At 38.8% G+C, this 20,688-nt stretch overlaps 1 protein-coding gene across 2 annotated transcripts; it reads right to left on the bottom strand.

Moving 5' to 3' along the window:
- Positions 1-1,565: 1,565 nt before the first annotated feature.
- Positions 1,566-12,222, bottom strand: LOC139452320 (phospholipid scramblase 1-like). 2 transcript variants are annotated; one of them, XM_071233753.1, is made up of 6 exons: positions 12,149-12,222; positions 8,220-8,297; positions 6,955-7,153; positions 4,794-4,905; positions 3,857-3,962; positions 1,566-3,392 (listed from the first exon to the last, which is right to left on the bottom strand). In XM_071233753.1, exons 1-6 carry the CDS (start codon positions 12,192-12,194, stop codon positions 3,298-3,300), a joined length of 636 nt encoding a protein of 211 aa, XP_071089854.1. In that variant the 5' UTR covers positions 12,195-12,222; the 3' UTR covers positions 1,566-3,297. The 2 variants fall into 2 exon arrangements, with proteins under 2 accessions (XP_071089854.1, XP_071089853.1); XM_071233752.1 differs by lacking the exon at positions 12,149-12,222 and adding an exon at positions 11,554-11,742.
- Positions 12,223-20,688: the final 8,466 nt, after the last annotated feature.

Genomic DNA, 20,688 nt, shown 5'->3' on the forward strand with positions numbered 1-20,688 from the left:
CAAACCAATCAATCATCATCATATGAACTCAAACCAGTAATTGATACAAGTAAACCACATTCCACAACAGTTACTGACACTGGATAAAAACAGTACATAGAAAAAGACCAAGTAACTCAACTCATCATGTTCACAATTACTATTCTTTGAAAGAATTACAAAAATGAAACTGACCAAAATACGCAAAACAAGAGACGAGGAATCTCCGTTATTGATTAGTTCCGGTATTGAATATTCTCGAACTATGTGATAATATTTTGAGTATGTGCATCTGTAGTTGTGACAAAAAGACCCTTTTTTGCCATATGGAGCCCTTAGTATTTTCATTTACATTTTTATAACCAAATACCAAGTGTTAAAAGAATGTGATCTATTATTTGAGTATGTGCATCTGCCAAAGTTGTTGGCGGTTTTGATACTATTTCAAAATGTTTACATTTGTGCCAGAAATTGCTTCCATTTCCTTCAATCTACTTTGTAAATAACCCCATGGATGCTTGCCGTAAGAGGCGACGAACAGGATTGGGTAGTCAGGCTCGCCGATTTGGTCGATGCATAACATCGTATTCCAATTGCGTAGTTCGATGCTCTTGGTGTCAACAGAGACCATATAATGTATCTATTGTATGGTCTCTGGTGTCAATCACTGGATTATCTGGTCCAGACTCACGCCGTTATATGGCTTGAATACTGTTGAGTGCGGCGTTAAACAAGAAACTATTTTTAAATAGACCTACCCTATGCACATGTATCAACTGCATTGCCCAATACTCAAAATATATTTTTAAAAATTCCACAACAGCGTTGTGTTATTTGTGGTTAATATAATTATGCTCCATCATGCCTTTCAGTAACATCATAATTATGCATTGGTGAGGCATCCATAATTATGCGTTTGTGAGGCATCACATATGGCGGGGAACTTTGATGCTCTGCATCAATGTCTTCATGTTTATTATAGGATGGGTGGTCCTGAAATAAATGCTACATGTCAGGAAAACATGATACAGTCCTTACACCAATCCCACCATATTGAGACATGACTAGTCCCTAACTCATTGGTGTCACAGATGAACAGAACTTGCGACAATGCCAAATCCAGGTTAGAATGGGTGACCAGTATCCTTCTCTTGTCCTATACAAAAACAACTAAATGGTTTGTGTGATCAGGCTCCAAGGCTTGGTTGGTTGCATGTCACTGTATCCTAACTGAGTGGGTCGTTGCTCATAATATCAATCATTGGTTTCGATACTGATTTTGAGAATGGAATAGTGTGGAGTGCAGCATTAAATGACAAGCAAAATTATCATTGATAAACACAAACAAGTTTTCAATAAAGAATTTATTCAATCAATCTAACCATTTGGTAACCTTCAGGCTGTTGCAGTAGCGTAAAATCAGCTGACCACCCCACCATGACAACCAGCAGGAAAGATGGATCTCAGAACAAGGATAGCTCATGCACAGTTTCAATATCATAGGCCTGGTAATGTCAGGAAATGCAGAACATTTAGAGGCATATGATAAAATGGCCGTTTGGGAGAGAAAACGAACACCTTCTACATAAATATCAATGTTTTATTTGGTATCAATTGGAAATACAAAAATATACATAAAGACTTTCAAGAAATACATGGATTATTTAAAGGATACCTCAATATGTTCTGTTGAAAGACAATATGTGTTAATTGTTCAATATGCCAGATAAAAGGATAAACAATGGAGTCATTCAGCTCTGCAGGACACCATAATCTTCTTCAATTTTTGCTACATCATAGGATAAATGTCCTACAGCACAGGAGCATAGTGTTATGAATGGGGCATATTGAATTCTAATTTTTACACAGCATGGTACTGGTATGTACATCGTGTATATTCTATGATATAAATAGTAATAATCTGAGAGGACTTGCGAGAGTGAAATCTGGATGTGAAATTGGCCACAGATCAGAATCAAACCATTAAAGTGAGAGTTATTAGTTTGTGTAGCCAAGGCCTCCATATAAAGACTCCCTGGTGTAATACAGTAATACAGGTACTGTAGGAAAACACTGTTAGGCTAGAGGCTTCCCATATTCAAATATGGCCTTCCCCCACTGTGGTTTAAAAGAGTTTCAGTTTTGAAATATATGACTAATATATGTACACTGAAGTACCAAAGGAATTGGTTAGCAATATAAATTAAGTATGGAATCAGTCTGGCTGAAGTAGAAACTAAATTTACTTGTCCAGGCAAGTAATCTGACAAAATCTACCTATTTGGAGGCTACTTGTCCAGAATGTTCTGGTACAAAACATGGTATGGTCATCTGTGTTAAACCTGTCTTTTTGAGTTTTTATTTGCTTTACCAAATACAAATCACACAATTATTCAACACAATACACACCTTGAATGTTTTTGTTTTTTTAAGGATTGATTATCAATAATCCTACCAATGTTAATGACATTAGCATACAGTGGAAACCCTCTTATCAGTACCCCCAGATATCCGGAAACCTAGCCCACTGGATGATATTTATGTGAAACAAAATATATACCACATAAAATGCTTTGTTTATCCAGAAGTCCAGTGAATTTCAACTATCAACAGTGCAAAATACACACTATTAGGGACCCACTTGCCAGACAGTTTACACGCTTGATGTTGTTTGTTTTGCAATTCATCACACGGCATACAACATCAAAGAGCTGGGTATCATGCAATCATAGTTTTTAATCATGTTAACTGAAAAGGCATTAAGATATCCGGGAAATTGTTTATCCAGACATTATTTGAGAAAACATAAGTGTCCAGACTGTATATAAGTTTCATCATCATTGATATTTTGGTTACAGAGTTTTCCAAACCACTGTAAAACCAGATCAAGGTTTAAAGGGGTATGTTAATGGGAAAAATCACAGCAGGACAAAAAACATCAGATATGCACCTGAAATGTAACATATATGCTACTGGGGAGCAAATTTCATTATATAAAGGCAGCTTTTGGAGGGTCAAGTTCCATAAGTGTTTTGGAATTTAGTCAGTATTTGTGAGACCTTATAATAGTTCCACACAGTGTCTGTGCGATTTTGCCACTTACATTCATGACTCCCAAGCAAATGTCACAATTTTTCAGTCATACTGGAAGTATCTGGAAAGCAGTTCATGTTCATTTCCCTTCTTGAGATTATAGATTCTAGTCCGGAGATTTCATTCTGTGGGGCATGCTGAGAGACACTGGCTCTCTGTCCAGTGGGGCCTTCCTGGTACCAGTAACTTGTCACATAACAGTTTTCACAGGACTGCCTTTCTCGATTAGCATCGACAGTGTTTCTCAAAATAGTTGAAACCTATCAAAAACACAGCTCCAAATATTGTCAACTTGTCTTTTACACCAATATCCTTAATATCTGCAACACAGAAAATATTTAATTAGAACACATATGAGACATTACATTAATTGTTGCAAAATGCTTGGTTAACAGGTTCTACCATAGCAATTGCTGGCTTTTTATGAAATCAAACCACATTGCATAGATTGTTAATCCAAAAGCTATGGAACTTCAGACTTAACACTCAGATTGTTGTTTTCTTTAACAGCTGTTTTAAGTGAACAAGCAAGTTTTAAACATAAACTTTGTTTTCTTGTTGAAAATATCCATTTCAATAATTATATATATTAAAACTGTAATGCAAGGAATAGAACCACTTGAACAGGTGTCATTCATGCTGTTAGTGTTGACATGTATGTGAAGGGCCAGCTTCATCAGTCAATTAGTTTCTGAACAAAACCAGTTGACAGAAGATGGCTGATGTTATAAGCCTCGGATTCTATTGAGTGTGAGCTAACATGTCTGCATCTTAAATCACTCACATGTTAGAGAGAAATCATTAGCAGCACCAATAATGTCCCTGCATCCAATCCAGTGCTTGGATAGATCAGCAACCTTGTCCTCCTTCTCCCTGGGGCCCTCATACACCTTGTGCCACACAGAGAATCACACACTGAATTAATTAGTAGATATCTCCACAACCTCTACACATGCAGACAACAGATATCACCTCAGACATGGAATGTGATATCAGCACACCACCAGCGGTAGAAACTAAATTTACAGTCCTTAATGCGATGATAACACTTAGCAAAACCCTTAAAATTGGCAAATTCTACTTATGATACCTTATCTACTGGGCAGTTTGGCAAGGACTACAAGACTAGTGCAGAAAACTGACATGGAATGTGAAATCAGCATAACACTGACATGGAATGTGATATCAGCATAACACTGAAATGGAATGTGATATCAGCATAACACTGAAATGGAATGTGATATCAGCATAACAATGAAATGGAATGTGATATCAGCATAACACTGAAATGGAATGTGGCATCAGCATATCACTGAAATGGAATGTGGTATCAGCATATCACTGAAATGGAATGTGATATCAGCATAACACTGAAATGGAATGTGATATCAGCATAACACTGAAATGGAATGTGATATCAGCATAACACTGAAATGGAATGTGATATCAGCATAACACTGAAATGGAATGTGATATCAGCATATCACTGAAATGGAATGTGATATCAGCATATCACTGAAATGGAATGTGATATCAGCAGAAAACTGACATGGAATGTGATATCAGCATAACACTGAAATGGAATGTGATATCAGCATAACACTGACATGGAATGTGATATCAGCATAACACTTAAATGGAATGTGGTATCAGCATAACACTTAAATGGAATGTGGTATCAGCATATCACCGACATGTTATATGACAACCATAACACTCACGTGAAATGTGACATCACCACAAGCCCGACAATGGCAGCAGTCCCCGACTATTGTGTACAGCAAACCTTCCTTCAGGTTGTAAACATTGTAGACAGGGGCCCCACAGCTCCATCTGACAGAACAATCAACACCTGAACATTAGCACATGAACATTAGCATACTTGACAATACAACAATTGACAACAGCACAATGGACATCAGCAACTGGACATCAGCAACTGAACATCAGGAACTGGATATCAGGAACTGGACATCAACTGGACAACAGCAACTGAATATCAACAATTATTGACAGTAGCGGGTGACCTCGCCTAGGTGAACACTTCCAAGCTGACTGTTGTTCATTTCCCGATGAACGTCAGTATGTCACATGATTACGTTGTCAATCAAGCGGAGACATACAGAACTACTTTAGGGGAATTCCTCAATCTCAAAAATAACATTAAAAATCATTAGGGACAACTGACAACATCAATGCAGGCTATGAATGATACAGGCTTTGAATCCAGACAGATCATATATGTCCAAAAGTGTCCATTCAAAGCTATAACAGAGAATGCTCAACTTAGCTAAAGAAATCACTGATCTCCACACTGTCGTGTATATTGCTTTGGGAAATCCAACCGTGCTGCCTCAAGCGGTATTCCCCATCAGCAGCAGCCGTAGTATGACTCATGCACACACCCAAAGTTCACAGAACGTTAATATCAATCCATTTTCAGCATTAGCTGGGTCTGGATTTCTCTCCAACTCTAAGAACTTTTTTGGGGTGCTCATTTCAAGTGAATGACATTTCCGTAGCCACCATTTTCTACCGTTTGTAAAACCAAGGGATGTCACTCCAAATGGAATGTTTGGGACTCTCCGTGTTGATATTGATCGCTTTAAATAATTCTAATTTGAGGTTTAATGGATAGTTTTGTTATTATTTATGTATCTGTCAATATAAGGATTGAAGTTCTTCGCATATCATGGAATTTGCTTACGGGAGTCACTGTCTTCATCAGCTGATGAACGTCAACAAATACAACTTCAATCCTCAAGTGAACATCAGTAACTAGATATGAGCAACTGGACATCAGCAACTGAACATCAGCACACTAGACATCAGCACACTGGACATCAGCAACTGAACATCAGCAACTGAACATCAGCAACTGAACATCAGCACTGTGAACATCAGCAACTGAACATCAGCACACTGAACATCAGCACACTGAACATCAGCACACTGAACATCAGCACACTGAACATCAGCAACTGAACATCAGCACACTGAACATCAGCACACTGGACATCAGTAACTGAACATCAGCACACTGGACATCAGCAAATGAACATCAGGAACTGAACATCAGCAACTGGACATCAGCACAATGGACATCAGCAACTGGACATCAGCACACTGGACATCAGCAACTGAACATCAGCAACTGGACCTCAGCAACTGAACATCAGCACACTGGACATCAGCACACTGGACATCAGCACACTGAACATCAGCAACTGAACATCAGCAACTGAACATCAGCAACTGGACATCAGCACACTGAACATCAGCAACTAAACATCAGCAACTGGACATCAGCACACTGAACATCAGCAACTGGTCATCAGCACACTGGACATCAGCAACTGAACATCAGCAACTGAACATCAGCAACCGAACATCAGCAACCGAACATCAGCACACTGGACATCAGCACACTGAACATCAGCACACTGAACATCAGCACACTGGACATCAGCACACTGGACATCAGTAACTGAACATCAGCACACTGGACATCAGCAACTAAACATCAGCAACTAAACATCAGCAACTGGACATCAGCAACCGAACATCAGCACACTGAACATCAGCACAGTGGACATCAGCACACTGGACATTAGCAGCTGAACATCAGCACACTGAACATCAGCAACTGAACATCAGCACACTGGACATTATCAGCTGAACATCAGCACACTGGACATTATCAGCTGAACAACAGCACACTGGGCATCAACAACTGGACTTCAGAAACTGGAAATCAGCAACTTGACAATACAACAATTGATATCCTCACACTGGACAACAGCACACTGGAGTGCGAGACAAGATGTTTGCATATGACAATAGCTGCAAGGATTCTCAGATTTCTCTGCATTGATTACTTACATTTCTCTCACAGTGCCTATCGGAGTCCCTGGAGGAGAGTGGATGGCCATCTCCTGTAGATGACAGCACATCCAACAACAGCGGGTTGAGCATCGTAACGGTCGGTGGAGAGAGATCACATCTTGGGATTCGTTGTCACTAAATTTCAACACAAGTCCACGAGAAGAACCCAAAACCTTACGTGCCAAACACACACCAACTGCAACACAAACACTACACATGTTACACTGTGAATCATCTCCTGCAATCACACACCAACTGCAACACAAACACTACACATGTTAAACTGTGAATCATCTCCTGCAATCACACACCAACTGCAACACAAACACTACACATGTTGCACTGTGAATCATCTCCTGCAATCACACACCAACTGCAACACAAACACTACTCTTGTTACATTGTGAATCATCTCCTGCAGTCACACACCAACTGCAACACAAACACTACACATGTTACACTGTGAATCATCTCCTGCAATCACACACCAACTGCAACACAAACACTACACATGTTACACTGTGAATCATCTACTGCAATCACACACCAACTGCAACACAAACACTACACATGTTACACTGTGAATCATCTACTGCAATCACACACCAACTGCAACACAAACACTACTCTTGTTACATTGTGACTCATCTCCTGCAATCACACACTAACTGCAACACAAACACTACACATGTTACACTGTGAATCATCTCCTGCAATCACACACCAACTGCAACACAAACACTACTCATGTTACATTGTGAATCATCTCCTGCAGTCACACACCAACTGCAACACAAACACTACACATGTTACACTGTGAATCATCTCCTGCTATCACACACCAACTGCAACACAAACACTACACATGTTACACTGTGAATCATCTCCTGCTATCACACACCAACTGCAACACAAACACTACACATGTTACACTGTGAATCATCTCCTGCTATCACACACCAACTGCAACACAAACACTACACATGTTACACTGTGAATCATCTCCTGCTATCACACACCAACTGCAACACAAACACTACACATGTTACACTGTGAATCATCTCCTGCTATCACACACCAACTGCAACACAAACACTACACATGTTACACTGTGAATCATCTCCTGCTATCACACACCAACTGCAACACAAACACTACACATGTTACACTGTGAATCATCTCCTGCTATCACAGCCCTCATAACAAGCCGTATGTCCTGACCTTGTGTACATGTAACAATAGCAGGCAGTGACCTTCCTTACCTTCATACCCATACAATATCTGTTTGCCATCAGCATCACAGATTTGATATCTGTTGCTCCTCTCCCATCCCAAGAGCACTGCAACAATAGAACTGACAATTAACAGGAGGGCCTTAATCAAGAGACAGCAGGATGGAGCTTAGCAAGGTGAAGCTAGCCTACTGGAGATGTGCCATGTTTTCAATCTGTGTTTGTACATGCAATGAAGAAAATACTCAAGGTGCAAGATTAGTTCACAATATTTCTGGTCTATGAGATTAGTGCATATGCCAACAACCTTTCAATTGAACAATCATTGATTTCAACATTTCTTTTTTATCCCAAAATAAGTTTAGCTTTTCCACACACCCTTTGGTGTGCACAAACATATGACTCGGTCCCACAATTGTTACACATCTACTTCCCCCTCCACTAAGCTTCTCACAAGAACATATGAGGCGGCAAAACATGCTAATATCATCTTTCTAAAATGATCAATATAATTCATGAAGTTTTGTTACGATGATTGGACATGTTGGCAAAGTTAAATATCATCTCCAAGCTACAAATTTCTGTTACTCTATACGTCTACAGAGGTCCATCATACACCCCGTTGACAGATTCACACCGTTGTAATGTAGATGTTCAATATACCTGAATGTTTTTGAGTGATTTCTGAAATAAAATTGCAGTGTGAAGATTAAAGGATTTTCTGTGATGTGATTGGTTTATTTGCTCCTAACATGACCCGATAATTTTTCAACAAACTTCAAAAAGTGATGTTTACAAAGTATTAACTTCACCTTTTGACTTTCACACAATTTTTGACCGGAACTACTTTTCATGGGGAATCCCCAAGATGTCTCGATCCCCTGCTAACTATGATCTTAAGGATCAGCAATATTGGACAATATAATAACATTCCCTTTTTACACAATGTTTCATTAAAACACTTATTTACATATTCACATTAACCCATGAATGCCAAGGACACATAAATGTCCCTCCTCTTCGACCCTTTAGTTAAAGTCAAATGAAATTCAAAATATATCATGCTCACAAATGGACTGCAAGTTTTCAATTCTGTGGGAAATTCCCTCTTCTGCAATATCATGCAAAATTTCTAAAAATGACCTCTGAAAATTTGGAACTTCATACTTGAAACAAATTACAAAATCACCATTATTATTTGGTGTATGTTTTGAAATCAAAATATCAGATATTTATTCTGAGAAAGCATTTCGAACATAGCATATTAGTGATCAGCATAATGATCATGGGTATCTGTTTTTAATTATCAACCACCAATGATCATTTTGAAACATCACCGTTAACCCTAGAATCAATTAGAATGTTTTGGAAAACCCGCTAACACGAACACCGAAGTGAACTTTCCATGAACTCAGCTGTGATACGCATATCCTCGAATTCCTCATACATTTTAGAATCAAATGATAAATGGTTTTTGTCACCAATACAAACTGTCTAGATGAACTCAAGCAAAATATATTAGGTGAGAAAACGAACATTGTGCTTGAACAACTGCACTTGTTTGAAATGTAAACAAAGCAAAATTCAGATTTTATACTGTGTATCATTTTCTCTTATTTTGAGAGATCCATTCTAGTCGTTGTATACAATCTCTCAATATTTTTATAATATGCATGGGAAGAGTATCGTAGCAAGTATTAGGGAATCAAAAATAGATACATTACAATGATTTGGTAAATTCAACAGAAATTGTCAAAGTTTCCGCCCTGCAGCATACAGCATAACTTACGCAATATCACACAAAACAACAAGGTATTTATCGGCATTTGTGAATATATTTCTTGGTTATAATGAAAAACATAAAAACAAATAACAATACTTAGATTGTCAGAATGTTCCCGACTACTCACATGGCACACTGAATCACTGAATCAATAAAAGTCCTCTCGAAAAAATCCTTCATACTGATGTCAGTAGACACGCCTTTTCTAACAGTTGATCACCGGTTGTGAAGTTATAGGTCAACATATGTTGTACATATTTGGTGACTTCTTTGAGGTGAAGGTCATTTGAGAAAAGAAAGTCATTTCTGATGTAACTCTCGTTGATTAACAATGATTTGTGTTTTCATAGTTATGGAATTGGAACTACTTTGTTTTGAGTATGTATCTGGTAAAGTCACTGAACACTTGGAACAGTGTAAGTTTTAGCATGATGCAGTCCTAATAACAATTAGCTCACCCCACCCAACCTATAATACATTACCAGTCCCTAAGAAAAAAGATAATTGAGCTCCAAAGCGTGAGTGACACTAATTTTAAGGAGCTTGAAGCCATGCTTTTAATCAATGTGATATTCTGTAATATACATGTATACCAGCGCCCCTACATAGTTTTTGAGCCTTTGAGTATCAACTCACACATAATTATTTTCATTGGGTATTTACATTTAACTTTGGGTATTTAAGACATATTTACCCCCTTGGGTCCAGTCTATTGACCAATGAGTGAACATTTAGAAAAAACCCATCATCCGCTTAAAATGCTGTTTCATATAACTTCTATTTTGCACCTGTTCATGTGCTGTCCCATGTTGCATTGGTGCACAACATTGATGTATGTCTAAGTTACAATAAGTGCAATTTTCAGTTAAGTAGGGTTCACGCATAAATGGCGTCGATCAGGAAATACAGATCAGGGCCTACTTGCACAAAGCGATCTAAGCGCTAAGATGATCGTAACTCCCATACTTAAAGCATAGTCTTACAATAGTCTTAGTGCTAAGATCGATTTGTGCAAGTGGGCCCAGGAAATACTGGACACATTGGGTAATTATGCATAGTGTCATTATACTATTGGGTTTATGGGATGTTCCATGTGTATTTGTATGTAAGATTAAAGGTTAATGCATGATGATCATTTTGTGCATATTTTATTCAGTTATGCAGCTTATCTGGTTCTGTGATATTCACAACAGATGATGGAATTTAACAATACAGTTCACACATGCAAATTGGAAAAAGGGAGGATACATAAGCCTACAAGATGAACTTTTATTAAAAAATGGTTATCATCACTGATTATAACCGCATACTCAAGCACGAGTCATGTTTTACCAACTAGTACTCAACTAGGTCGGTAATAAGGTCGGGGTACCCGGGTTGTCAATTTGACTTTCCCCAGCCCTTATTGATAGTGGACCTTTCGGTAAACTATGTCACTCGATACTTTCGCCAGTGCACAGTGTTGCGTGTGTCATTCAACTAGATCAAGAGGTTTTACTAGATTATTTAGTTAGTTGAATTAGTTTCATGGTCAACAGACTATTCCTTTCACTATACATTGCCCTGGTATTTTCCTTATACCTTCTAAAACATCTAAATGCTGATGAACCCTGAGCACGTTCGTCTTCGTCAAATCCTTCAAGCCTAGGGGTTGATAACCCCCTGCGTCCGTGTCAGCTGTCAGCGTCGTCTTCTCACCAGACTCGGGCTGGGCGGAAATCACCTGGTCTACAGCTGAAATCATGATCTACCTCACTATTCCCATGTTGCACGACTTGACGGACGTTGTCTACTGGAAGTAAGGGACATAACCCCATCTTATTTCACTGTTGAATACCGTGTAAGATATGCCCACACGTGCGTGTTCTCGTTCACCTTGTTCAAGGTGGGTATTAAAAGATTAGGGAACAACCACTTGATTTCCAGGGAGTGGGCCGGGATGTTTTATAAACAATATTTAAGACCTTGTTTTGTTTTATTTTGTTACATAAACCATGCAGCCATTATGCTTCGCATTGTAGAAAAATATTAATAATTTTCCCTTTCTTGCAGACGAGTCCAAAGAATACACATTATACAGTTAGTTATTTTTCGTATTTAATGACAAAACGTAATTAAGCTCCTACATATTGAAAGGAATTTAATTTATGCTGATTTCAAACAAAATTCCAGTCACCAATTTCAATGCGTGGTTGCTCCCAGTGATGAGGTGCTGGGGACATATATATTCAACCACGTCCCCAATGCCAGTCACTGGATTGTCGAGTTCATTTACACACTGCCGTGATATAGCTGGGGTGAGGCGTTAAAACAACAGACAAACAAATATACAAGTTAATTATTAAGCGATGGTGTTATACGTACAAGTCTTCAGATATTTCCTGTACAATCTTGTAGTTTTTCTCATGACCGGTCCTATTATTTAACACAAATCTCAAAATCATTGAGTTAAGGGGTGCGATTTGAAGTTAAATTACTGAAACAAATATCGAAAAAATAAAACATATAAAGAAAATTATCACACACACCACTATTCTTTTCAAATGTTGAATCTGATTATATTCGAACTGACGTAGTGGTCGTAACTTAGTCTTTGAAGGATACAATGTTAATTTGCTCATGTTAAAAAAAGTACATTTATAGTGTCATATATTCTGTATACTATTTCATAAATAATATTGAAAGTCAGACATTTTCAAACGTTCCTGCGTGGCCCCATATGGTTCACTGGGTGTAAAACGTCAGGGCAATCTTGATTGGTGAATTCTGAACATATATATACAACTGCAAATAATTACTGAAAAAAGAAAAAGTCCATCCTTCATGATCCTTGTTAAATTCCTATTTCAAATCAATCAAACCAGATCTTATAGTTCTCGCTACCGCTAAACAAGGTAGTCAAGCAACGTCCAGCGATCAACAGATATAGACGGCGGCGAGTATTAGACCTTCTCCTGAAGACAAGAGAAAAGACTCAACATCTTCCACGTGTTTTGCCTGAGGCGCATCCTCGGAATCAGCGTCAACATCGCGACTCTCTTCACACTGTCGAAACTGGCTCGGCCCAGTCCGTCGCATGGTTAACGGGAGGGTCCCGACAAACCTTTTGAAACCCGAGGAAATCAGACTCAGCAGAAGAACAGTCGGGGTGCAATTAGACGAGACTCCATCTGCAAGTGCAGCCACAAGTGACTGCCATTCCCGAGTAAGCCTGTACATCTACAGCTGACTTACCTTTAACCGAGGCACAGATCCATTATCTCCAAAGATCGACGGATGCCCACATGAAAAAACCCACAAAAACAGCAATTTGACCATCCTGTACAGACGACGAGCATAAGTGTCCAAAGAATACTTAGAGGCGGACCATTTGACAGCTGTTGGCTGTGATGGGGAATGACAATTAAGCATCATATACCCTTACTTGGAAATAAAATACAATATAAACATATATATGAATAAAAATAGTTTATTGCAATAACCTGAACTGACGAGCAAAAGGCCTGTTACCAATTAACATTGTATGTTTCTAAAAGCAGAAAGTAAATATACTTGAAGGTCAAAACACATGGATCAACAACATCGTTACAAGTTACGCCATGAGAATCAAGTGGGCCCAAATGTACCCTAATGCAGTTTGAGATGCAGCAGTTGGGAGGATGATTGGTTTGTTTAGGCCAGGATATGCAAAGGTGTTTGCTGTTTTAAGGGCTTGCTTTAGCTTTTCGATTGCCTGTTGAATCGTTGGACCATTCGAAGGACGCGTCTTTTTTCAGAAGGTTGAATAGTGGGGAGGCGATGCCAGAAAAGTTTGCTACAAATTTGCCGTAATTCGAGGCCAAACCTAAGAAATGACCACGTTATGGACATTTTTAGGGGGTGGGATCCATGTGACTGAATCTAGTTTTAAAGGATCAACATGGATGCCATCTTTGCTGAAGATATGCCCCAAGTAGATGACTTGTTTTGTCGCGAATGTACATTTCCTGGGTTTTACAGTGAGTCCTGCTTCTTTCATCTTGAGGTGATTCAAATGTTCTGAAAACGTTTCAGAAAATAATATAACGTTATCTATATACAGGTATATTAATATATAAAGCAAATTCATATCTTTTAGACCCGTGAAGTTCCGGGGAAGAATAGATCGTCAGCAACCCATGCTTGCCGTAAAAGGCGACTATGCTTGTCGTAAGAGGCGGCTATATGCTTGTCGTAAGAGGCGACTAACGGGATCGGGTGGTCAGGTTCGCTGACTTGGTTGATGCACGTCACCGATCCATATATTGCATGGATCGATGCTTATGCTTATACAAAGGAAGTCTAATGGGCCTGGTGTCACCTGTTTCTATTTGGTAATGATGTAAGTGAGTGTGTGAAAATCCTGACTAATCTGAGGCAAAACTGATCTTTGTGATTGGAGAAATGCATTTTACTGTACGTTTGTACTTCAATATTGTCACTATTTTAAGAACGTTTTTGAGGTCAAAAGCTCCACGAGGTTCAGTGGTATTGTTATAGTGCAAACCACTTCAACTGGTTTCTTTAAACTTCATTTATCCAAAATACCTAATTGTTTCAATATGTTTCCAAAGTGCACAGAAATTCTATCTCTTTTTTTCTGTTTAATGTATACAGCAAACATTCAGCGTGTCCCCTCTAATCTAGAAACAACAGTCTCAGCACCTAGAAATGAAGAAAAAAAACCATCCCCTACCCCAACCCCCCAAACTCCCCAACCCCCACCCACCCGACCATAACCCCAACCCCACACCTTACATATCAAATGTGTCGTTATTTTTATTCATTTAAAAAAATAGTTGATAACCGGCTTATGTTGAAAAAAAAATCGTCTCCTAAATATTAAGAAATGCTGTTCTCACTCTATCACCAACACCTAAATATTAAATGGTTGATACCTTATAGAAATATCTGTGGTCTAGATTTATGAGGAAATAACAAACTAAGAGAAGTAAACATGATCGAAATTATCACTGAATTTATCTGAGTAGATCTGTTTGCTGTCAACGTTTTGATCTTCAGTCTGCTAGATCTTTTGGCATACATATACATATAGTCGTGACAGAGCGTTTATGTTCAATGTATTCAAGTTATTTAATGTATACAATATTAGTAATTATAAAACTCTGCTACAGTGCGTATAGGATCGTTTAATTTCTTTCATTTTCGTTGTATTTTGAGAGAGGGACAGAAGAGGAGAGTGAGTGAGCGAATGGATTCAATTTATGTCGAATCCTACGATAGCATTGCGGTACTACATGAGGGTCTATGTCCCCCCAGAAATCCCACGGGGAACACATTACAGAACAGTATGATCACAGACGTTTCTAGCCACCATGAAAATATCTCATAATCAGAGCAAAATGAAACAATTGTATCAAACCAACTAATATATTTCTACATAGCAACAGATCTTTCTGAAACAAAAACCAATGTTCTATAGGATGCTGTCTGCACCATATCACCTGCCCCGGGCTGCCGTCACTGTCATACAAAGTGTCGACCCCTATCTGATCTGCAAATATATGTAGATTTAATTTAATGTAATTTACTGTTGTGTGTCAGATAAGACTAACCTCCACACCCAAGTCTGCTGTGTGGGCGGCGTTGCTCGGTTTCTAGACACAACCTATATCTTATTTGCGGCGCAACTCGATATTATCCACAGTGGTCCGTCAGTGTCCTATTGATATGATATGTACGCGGCACAAAGTGTTTCCAGAGGGTGTGGTACACATTGGTATGTGATCAGTCTTATCTGTGATCCAATGTGACGCATAAGAAACAGATGCATGAAACGAGATATGTATTTAATGTTGTGCGCATAAACACAGCTGACGGTCAACGGATAATGTTTAAACATCTAAAGCAACATTATTCAACTTCTTTCAGTGGCATTTAGAAGTTGGAGTGATGAAGTAAGACGAGTTCTATGGATGAACAACTTCTTTATTACAATTAGTGCGACGTTTCGGTGTAGATCCTAACACCTTTATCAAGCAATAGATGGATAGGGCTTACTTACTTACTTACTTATATTGGAGATTTAACGTGCGCTTTCCGACTGCAAGCGTATGTCGCACACGGGCCCGGCCAGGCCATTTAATGTGTTTCCAAAAAGGGGAAAAGTGAGTTTGTGCAACCCAGGAGGGGGCTTTAGGGGTTACTTATATAGTAATTTTGAAATTTTGAGATTTGGAAAGAATGCCAAGAGTGGGTGGGGGACGAACTAAGGGAGCTGTGTGTGTTGGGTGGTTATCAAATAAGGTAGTTTTGGTTTTAATATTTTATTTGGGGTTTAAATGCGACTATTTAGTCCTGTTTTTATTAGGTATATGCCTAAGGCTTTGAATTTTTCTAATTTATTTTGTGGGTTTAGGATTGATTCTAGTGTAAGTCCGGTTTTAAGATTTAGGGTGGTCTGTAGTGTTGTTCGGTGTGTTTGGTAGTGTGTGCAGTGAATGAGTACGTGTTCTGGTGTTTCTTGTTGTTTGCAATGTGGGCAGTTTCCTGTTGTGTGTAGTTTAGCTATTTTACGGTGATTATTTAGTTTGGTGTGGCCTGTTTGTAGTTTGGTAATTATTCTGTCGATTTTTTTGGATGGGTGTAGTATTTTGGGTTTATTTAAGGGTTTTTTGAGTACTTTCCTGATTTGGCTATTTGAGTTTTGGTATATATTTTGCCATTTTTTGTTAATTTTTTGTTTAGTGACACTTTTGATTTCTGATTTTGAGCTGGGTAAGTTTAAGCTTATTTCTGGGAGTTTAAGGGATAATTTTGCTGCTTTATCTGCCTTTTCATTTCCAAAGATTCCTACGTGGGCGGGGATCCAAATGAACTCTATTTGTTTACCTACCTTAGTTAAGTTGTTTGAGCTATTGAGTATTTGATTTATTAGTTTGGGGCGGTTTTTAGTGTTTTTATTTTTGAGGGCTTGTAGTCCACTGAGAGAGTCGGTTAGGATGAGGATTTTTTGGTGTTTTTTAGATTGCTGATTGTGTAGTGCTGAGGCCATGCCCATTAGTTCGGCCGTGAATATGGATTGGTTGTTTGGGAGTCGGTAAGATTGTGTGTCTTTGGTTGGTTGTGCGATGTGGACTCCGAAACCTGTGTGTTTTGAGATCGGATCTGAGGATCCGTCTGTGTATATGTGACACCAATTTGGCCAATGTTCATGTATGTATGCTAGTGTGGTGGTTTTAGCGATGTTAGGATCGGTCTGTTTATTTAGTGTATCGGCTAGTGTTGTGTCTATTTTTGGTATTTTAAGTTTTGGAGTGAAGATATTGGATGATTTATTGTTTTGTTTAAGATTATTTATTTTGTGTTCGTTTAGGTAATTGGTTATTCTTTGGGAAATTGGAGTAAGTAGTGGATGTTTCCGGGCTAGGGCCTGGTTTCTAGGGCTAATATTTTGTTTTATTAAGTTTTCGATTAGTGGGTTTGATTGGGACGCGGCCCAGAAGTTTAGGGTAAGTTGTTCCCTACGTAGTTTAAGTGGCATTTCTCCTGTTAAGGCCTGGAGTGAGGTGGAAGAGGTGCCATGTTGAGTTCGTGTGATTAGTTTTAGGGCCTGATACTGGATTGAGTCTAGTTTTTTAATGAGAGAGTTGTTTAAGGTGTCGTAAATGGCACTGCCATAGTCTAGTTTGGACCTAATTAGTGATATATAGAGTGAGAGGAGGGTGTTTTTAGAGGCCCCCCAGTTGGAGCCGGTTAGGCATCTTAACGTGTTTAGGTCTTTGCTGCATCTGGTTACAAGGTTTTTAATGTGAGCATCCCAGGTGAGATGTTCATCGAAGATTAATCCTAAGAATTTGGTTTGTTTTTGGAATTTGATTGGTTTGTTGTTTAGTTGGAGGTTTAGGGTGGCGGGTTGCATATTTTTGTGTTTAAATACTATTCCTGTGGTTTTTTCTGAGTTTAGGGAGAAGCCCCATTTGTCAGCCCATTTTTGTATTTTATTTAGAGATTTTTGTAGTAAGTTTTGGGCCATTTTAATGCTTTTAGTGCGGATCCAGAGGGCTCCATCATCCGCGAATTTTGATGTGTTTACTTTGGGGGATAGTCCCTCGAATAAATCGTTAATCATAATATTGAAGAGTGTTGGGCTTAGGATGCTGCCCTGGGGAGTGCCATTTTCTAGGGGACATTGGTCCGATAGCGTTTGGTCTATGCCCACGGTGATTTTGCGGTTTGTTAGGAAACTTTGGATGTAGTTAATTATTTGACCTTTAAGTCCTATTTTTTGTAGTTTTTGTATTAGTCCGTTATGCCAAACCATGTCGAATGCTTTGGAGAAGTCTAGAAAGATGCCTGTAGTATATTGTTTGTTAAGTTGGCCTGTTTTAATGTCCTGCTCTAGTCGGGCGAGGTTATCTAAGGTTGAGCGTCCAGGAGTGAAACCGCTTTGGTCTGGATTTATTATGTTGTTTTGTTCTAAGTAGTGTTGTAACCTGTTTTTGGCCATTGATTCCATTACTTTGCATAAGTTAGAAGTTAGGGAGATTGGTCTGTATGAATTAGCCTGGTCAGCTGGTTTATTGGGTTTGGGGATTGGTATGACCAGGGCTTGTTTCCAAGGTGATGGGACCTGTCCGTTTAGATATATGAGGTTATAGAGTTTCAGAAGAGTTTGGAGTAGTTTGGGTGGTAGTTGTTTAATTATCTGGTATGAAGTAAGGTCTAAGCCTGGGGCTGTGCCCTTTTTCCTATTTTGTAGGACGTGGAGTAGTTCTTCCATTGTGAAATGGAGATTAATTTCTAGGTTATTATCTTTTGGCTCTTTGGTAAATTTGGTTTCTGCTTTTAGTTGTTCCTGGAATTTTTGGTTGAAGTTGCTATTGCTACTGACGGCCGAGAAGTGATTTGCTAGGTTATTAGCTTTTTCAGTGGGGTTTGTTGAATTGTTTACGTTGGGAGTTTTTTTTATGACGTTTAATGCCCCTAATGGCGTGGATTTTGCGCCAAACTGTTCTGGCGTCTGTATGATGGTTAATTTCTTCGCAAAATTTTTTCCAGTCTCTTGTTTTAGCTGTTTTAACTAAGCTTTGTACTTTGTGATTTAGTTCATGTGCTATCTTTAGGTGTTTGGAGTCACGTTTGGCTTTATTGAATGCGGATTTGCGTTTACGCCTCGTTTGTTCTATCTCCTCGTTCCACCAAGGAACCGAGGGTTTGCCTATGCTGGTTGTTTTGAAAGGAATGGAGTTTTTAGCTGCGTTTATTATATAGTCAGTGAGGTTTTTACAGTAGATTTCGGGGTCGTTACTTTCTAGGTCAGCTAGGTTAGCCTGGTTGCAAATGTCCTGAAATTTGTAGGGCTAAACAACATAGGTATATATACACTTATTGACATCTAAGTTGTTACAGTGACTAATTGATGGACACAGAAAGGTGATTAAGCTAATTGGAAGCCAGTGGATGACTAATGAACACAGAGTAAACAAGCAGACTGATGGAGATGATGGAAGCCAATGTATTAATTGGATGGACAAAGGGATTTAGCAATTAGGTGATGGTAAGCAGGCGGGATGTAATAGCCTTGGTCTGTTCATTGCTAGATGTTTTGTAAACGTCTGGAAGTAGGGACATACTTTAGGTTTGAGAAAGTAGGGATGTGTTGTAAGTTAAGAGCCCAGGATTAACAGTCGGCTTGTGAATTAGAATAAACGTCGTGCAGCTCGGCGACTCTTCTTCACGAACCTACAGTTAATCCTACTTGTCATGAACGTCATGTTCACCTCTTATTACCAGGAAACCTTTATAAAATACACCAGGAAACCCATCAATTTATCCACTATTTGTGTATTATCTCTTAAACAACTACATATTAATGTATGTATATACTGGTTCAGTCGTTATACCCCCCACAAGATAATATATGAGATATAGATTTACAAGTGAGTTGATATCTGCTGTCGAATGGATACATGCGGTACCTGACATTATTCAAGGTGTATTTATGTCCAGCTTGTTATGTATTGTATTCAGAGATTGTAAATCTGAAGTACGTGAAGAGTAATATGCGGTCGGCTCTCCTCTACCCAGGGCCTATTTTACAGATAAAAACGATTGAGACATGTAATGACAGCACTGACCTGATGGTTATCATACAATGTGTGCCATATGTAACAAACTCAATCATTCCACCAAACATCATTGTATGACACGATTAGAACATTCGCGACTGTAAATCTGAACTGAAAAAAACTCTTAACCTCGCAGGTGCCATGTCCTAGCTCTTGGTATATACTTGTACAACTTGTTGCATGTCTACAGAGATAGATCGCGTTTATTCCAACATTCTGATGCGAAAGTAAAGCTAAATGTAATACTCACTGATATGTGAAAACCCAGCTAGAAGTATGCATAAACTACAGTCGTAAGATTCGTTGCTGGACAGTTTGAATGGTGTATTTTTGTTATATTGAGAAAAACGTTAAAAGAAAGGATCGTGTGCTATTAATTTTTATCAACCATTATCTCTTAATATGTGATAGATAGTCTGACGCATGAATCGTATTTTGAGTAAACACTCAATCACAACACTTATTTCGTTATCACACACACGTGGAGAAAACATGCGAGTTTTTACACAAGGGTCGTGCTGCCCATGTCAAGAGGCAAATGACGCAGGCATACGTTTCACGGCACCAGAACAATTCAGTATAGGCAAAGCATTGTAGGTCGAATCCT

The sequence above is a fragment of the Haliotis cracherodii genome, unplaced genomic scaffold (assembly GCF_022045235.1).
Source record: "Haliotis cracherodii isolate W230 unplaced genomic scaffold, xgHalCrac1.p SCAF_9, whole genome shotgun sequence".
Lineage (NCBI taxonomy): Eukaryota > Metazoa > Mollusca > Gastropoda > Lepetellida > Haliotidae > Haliotis > Haliotis cracherodii.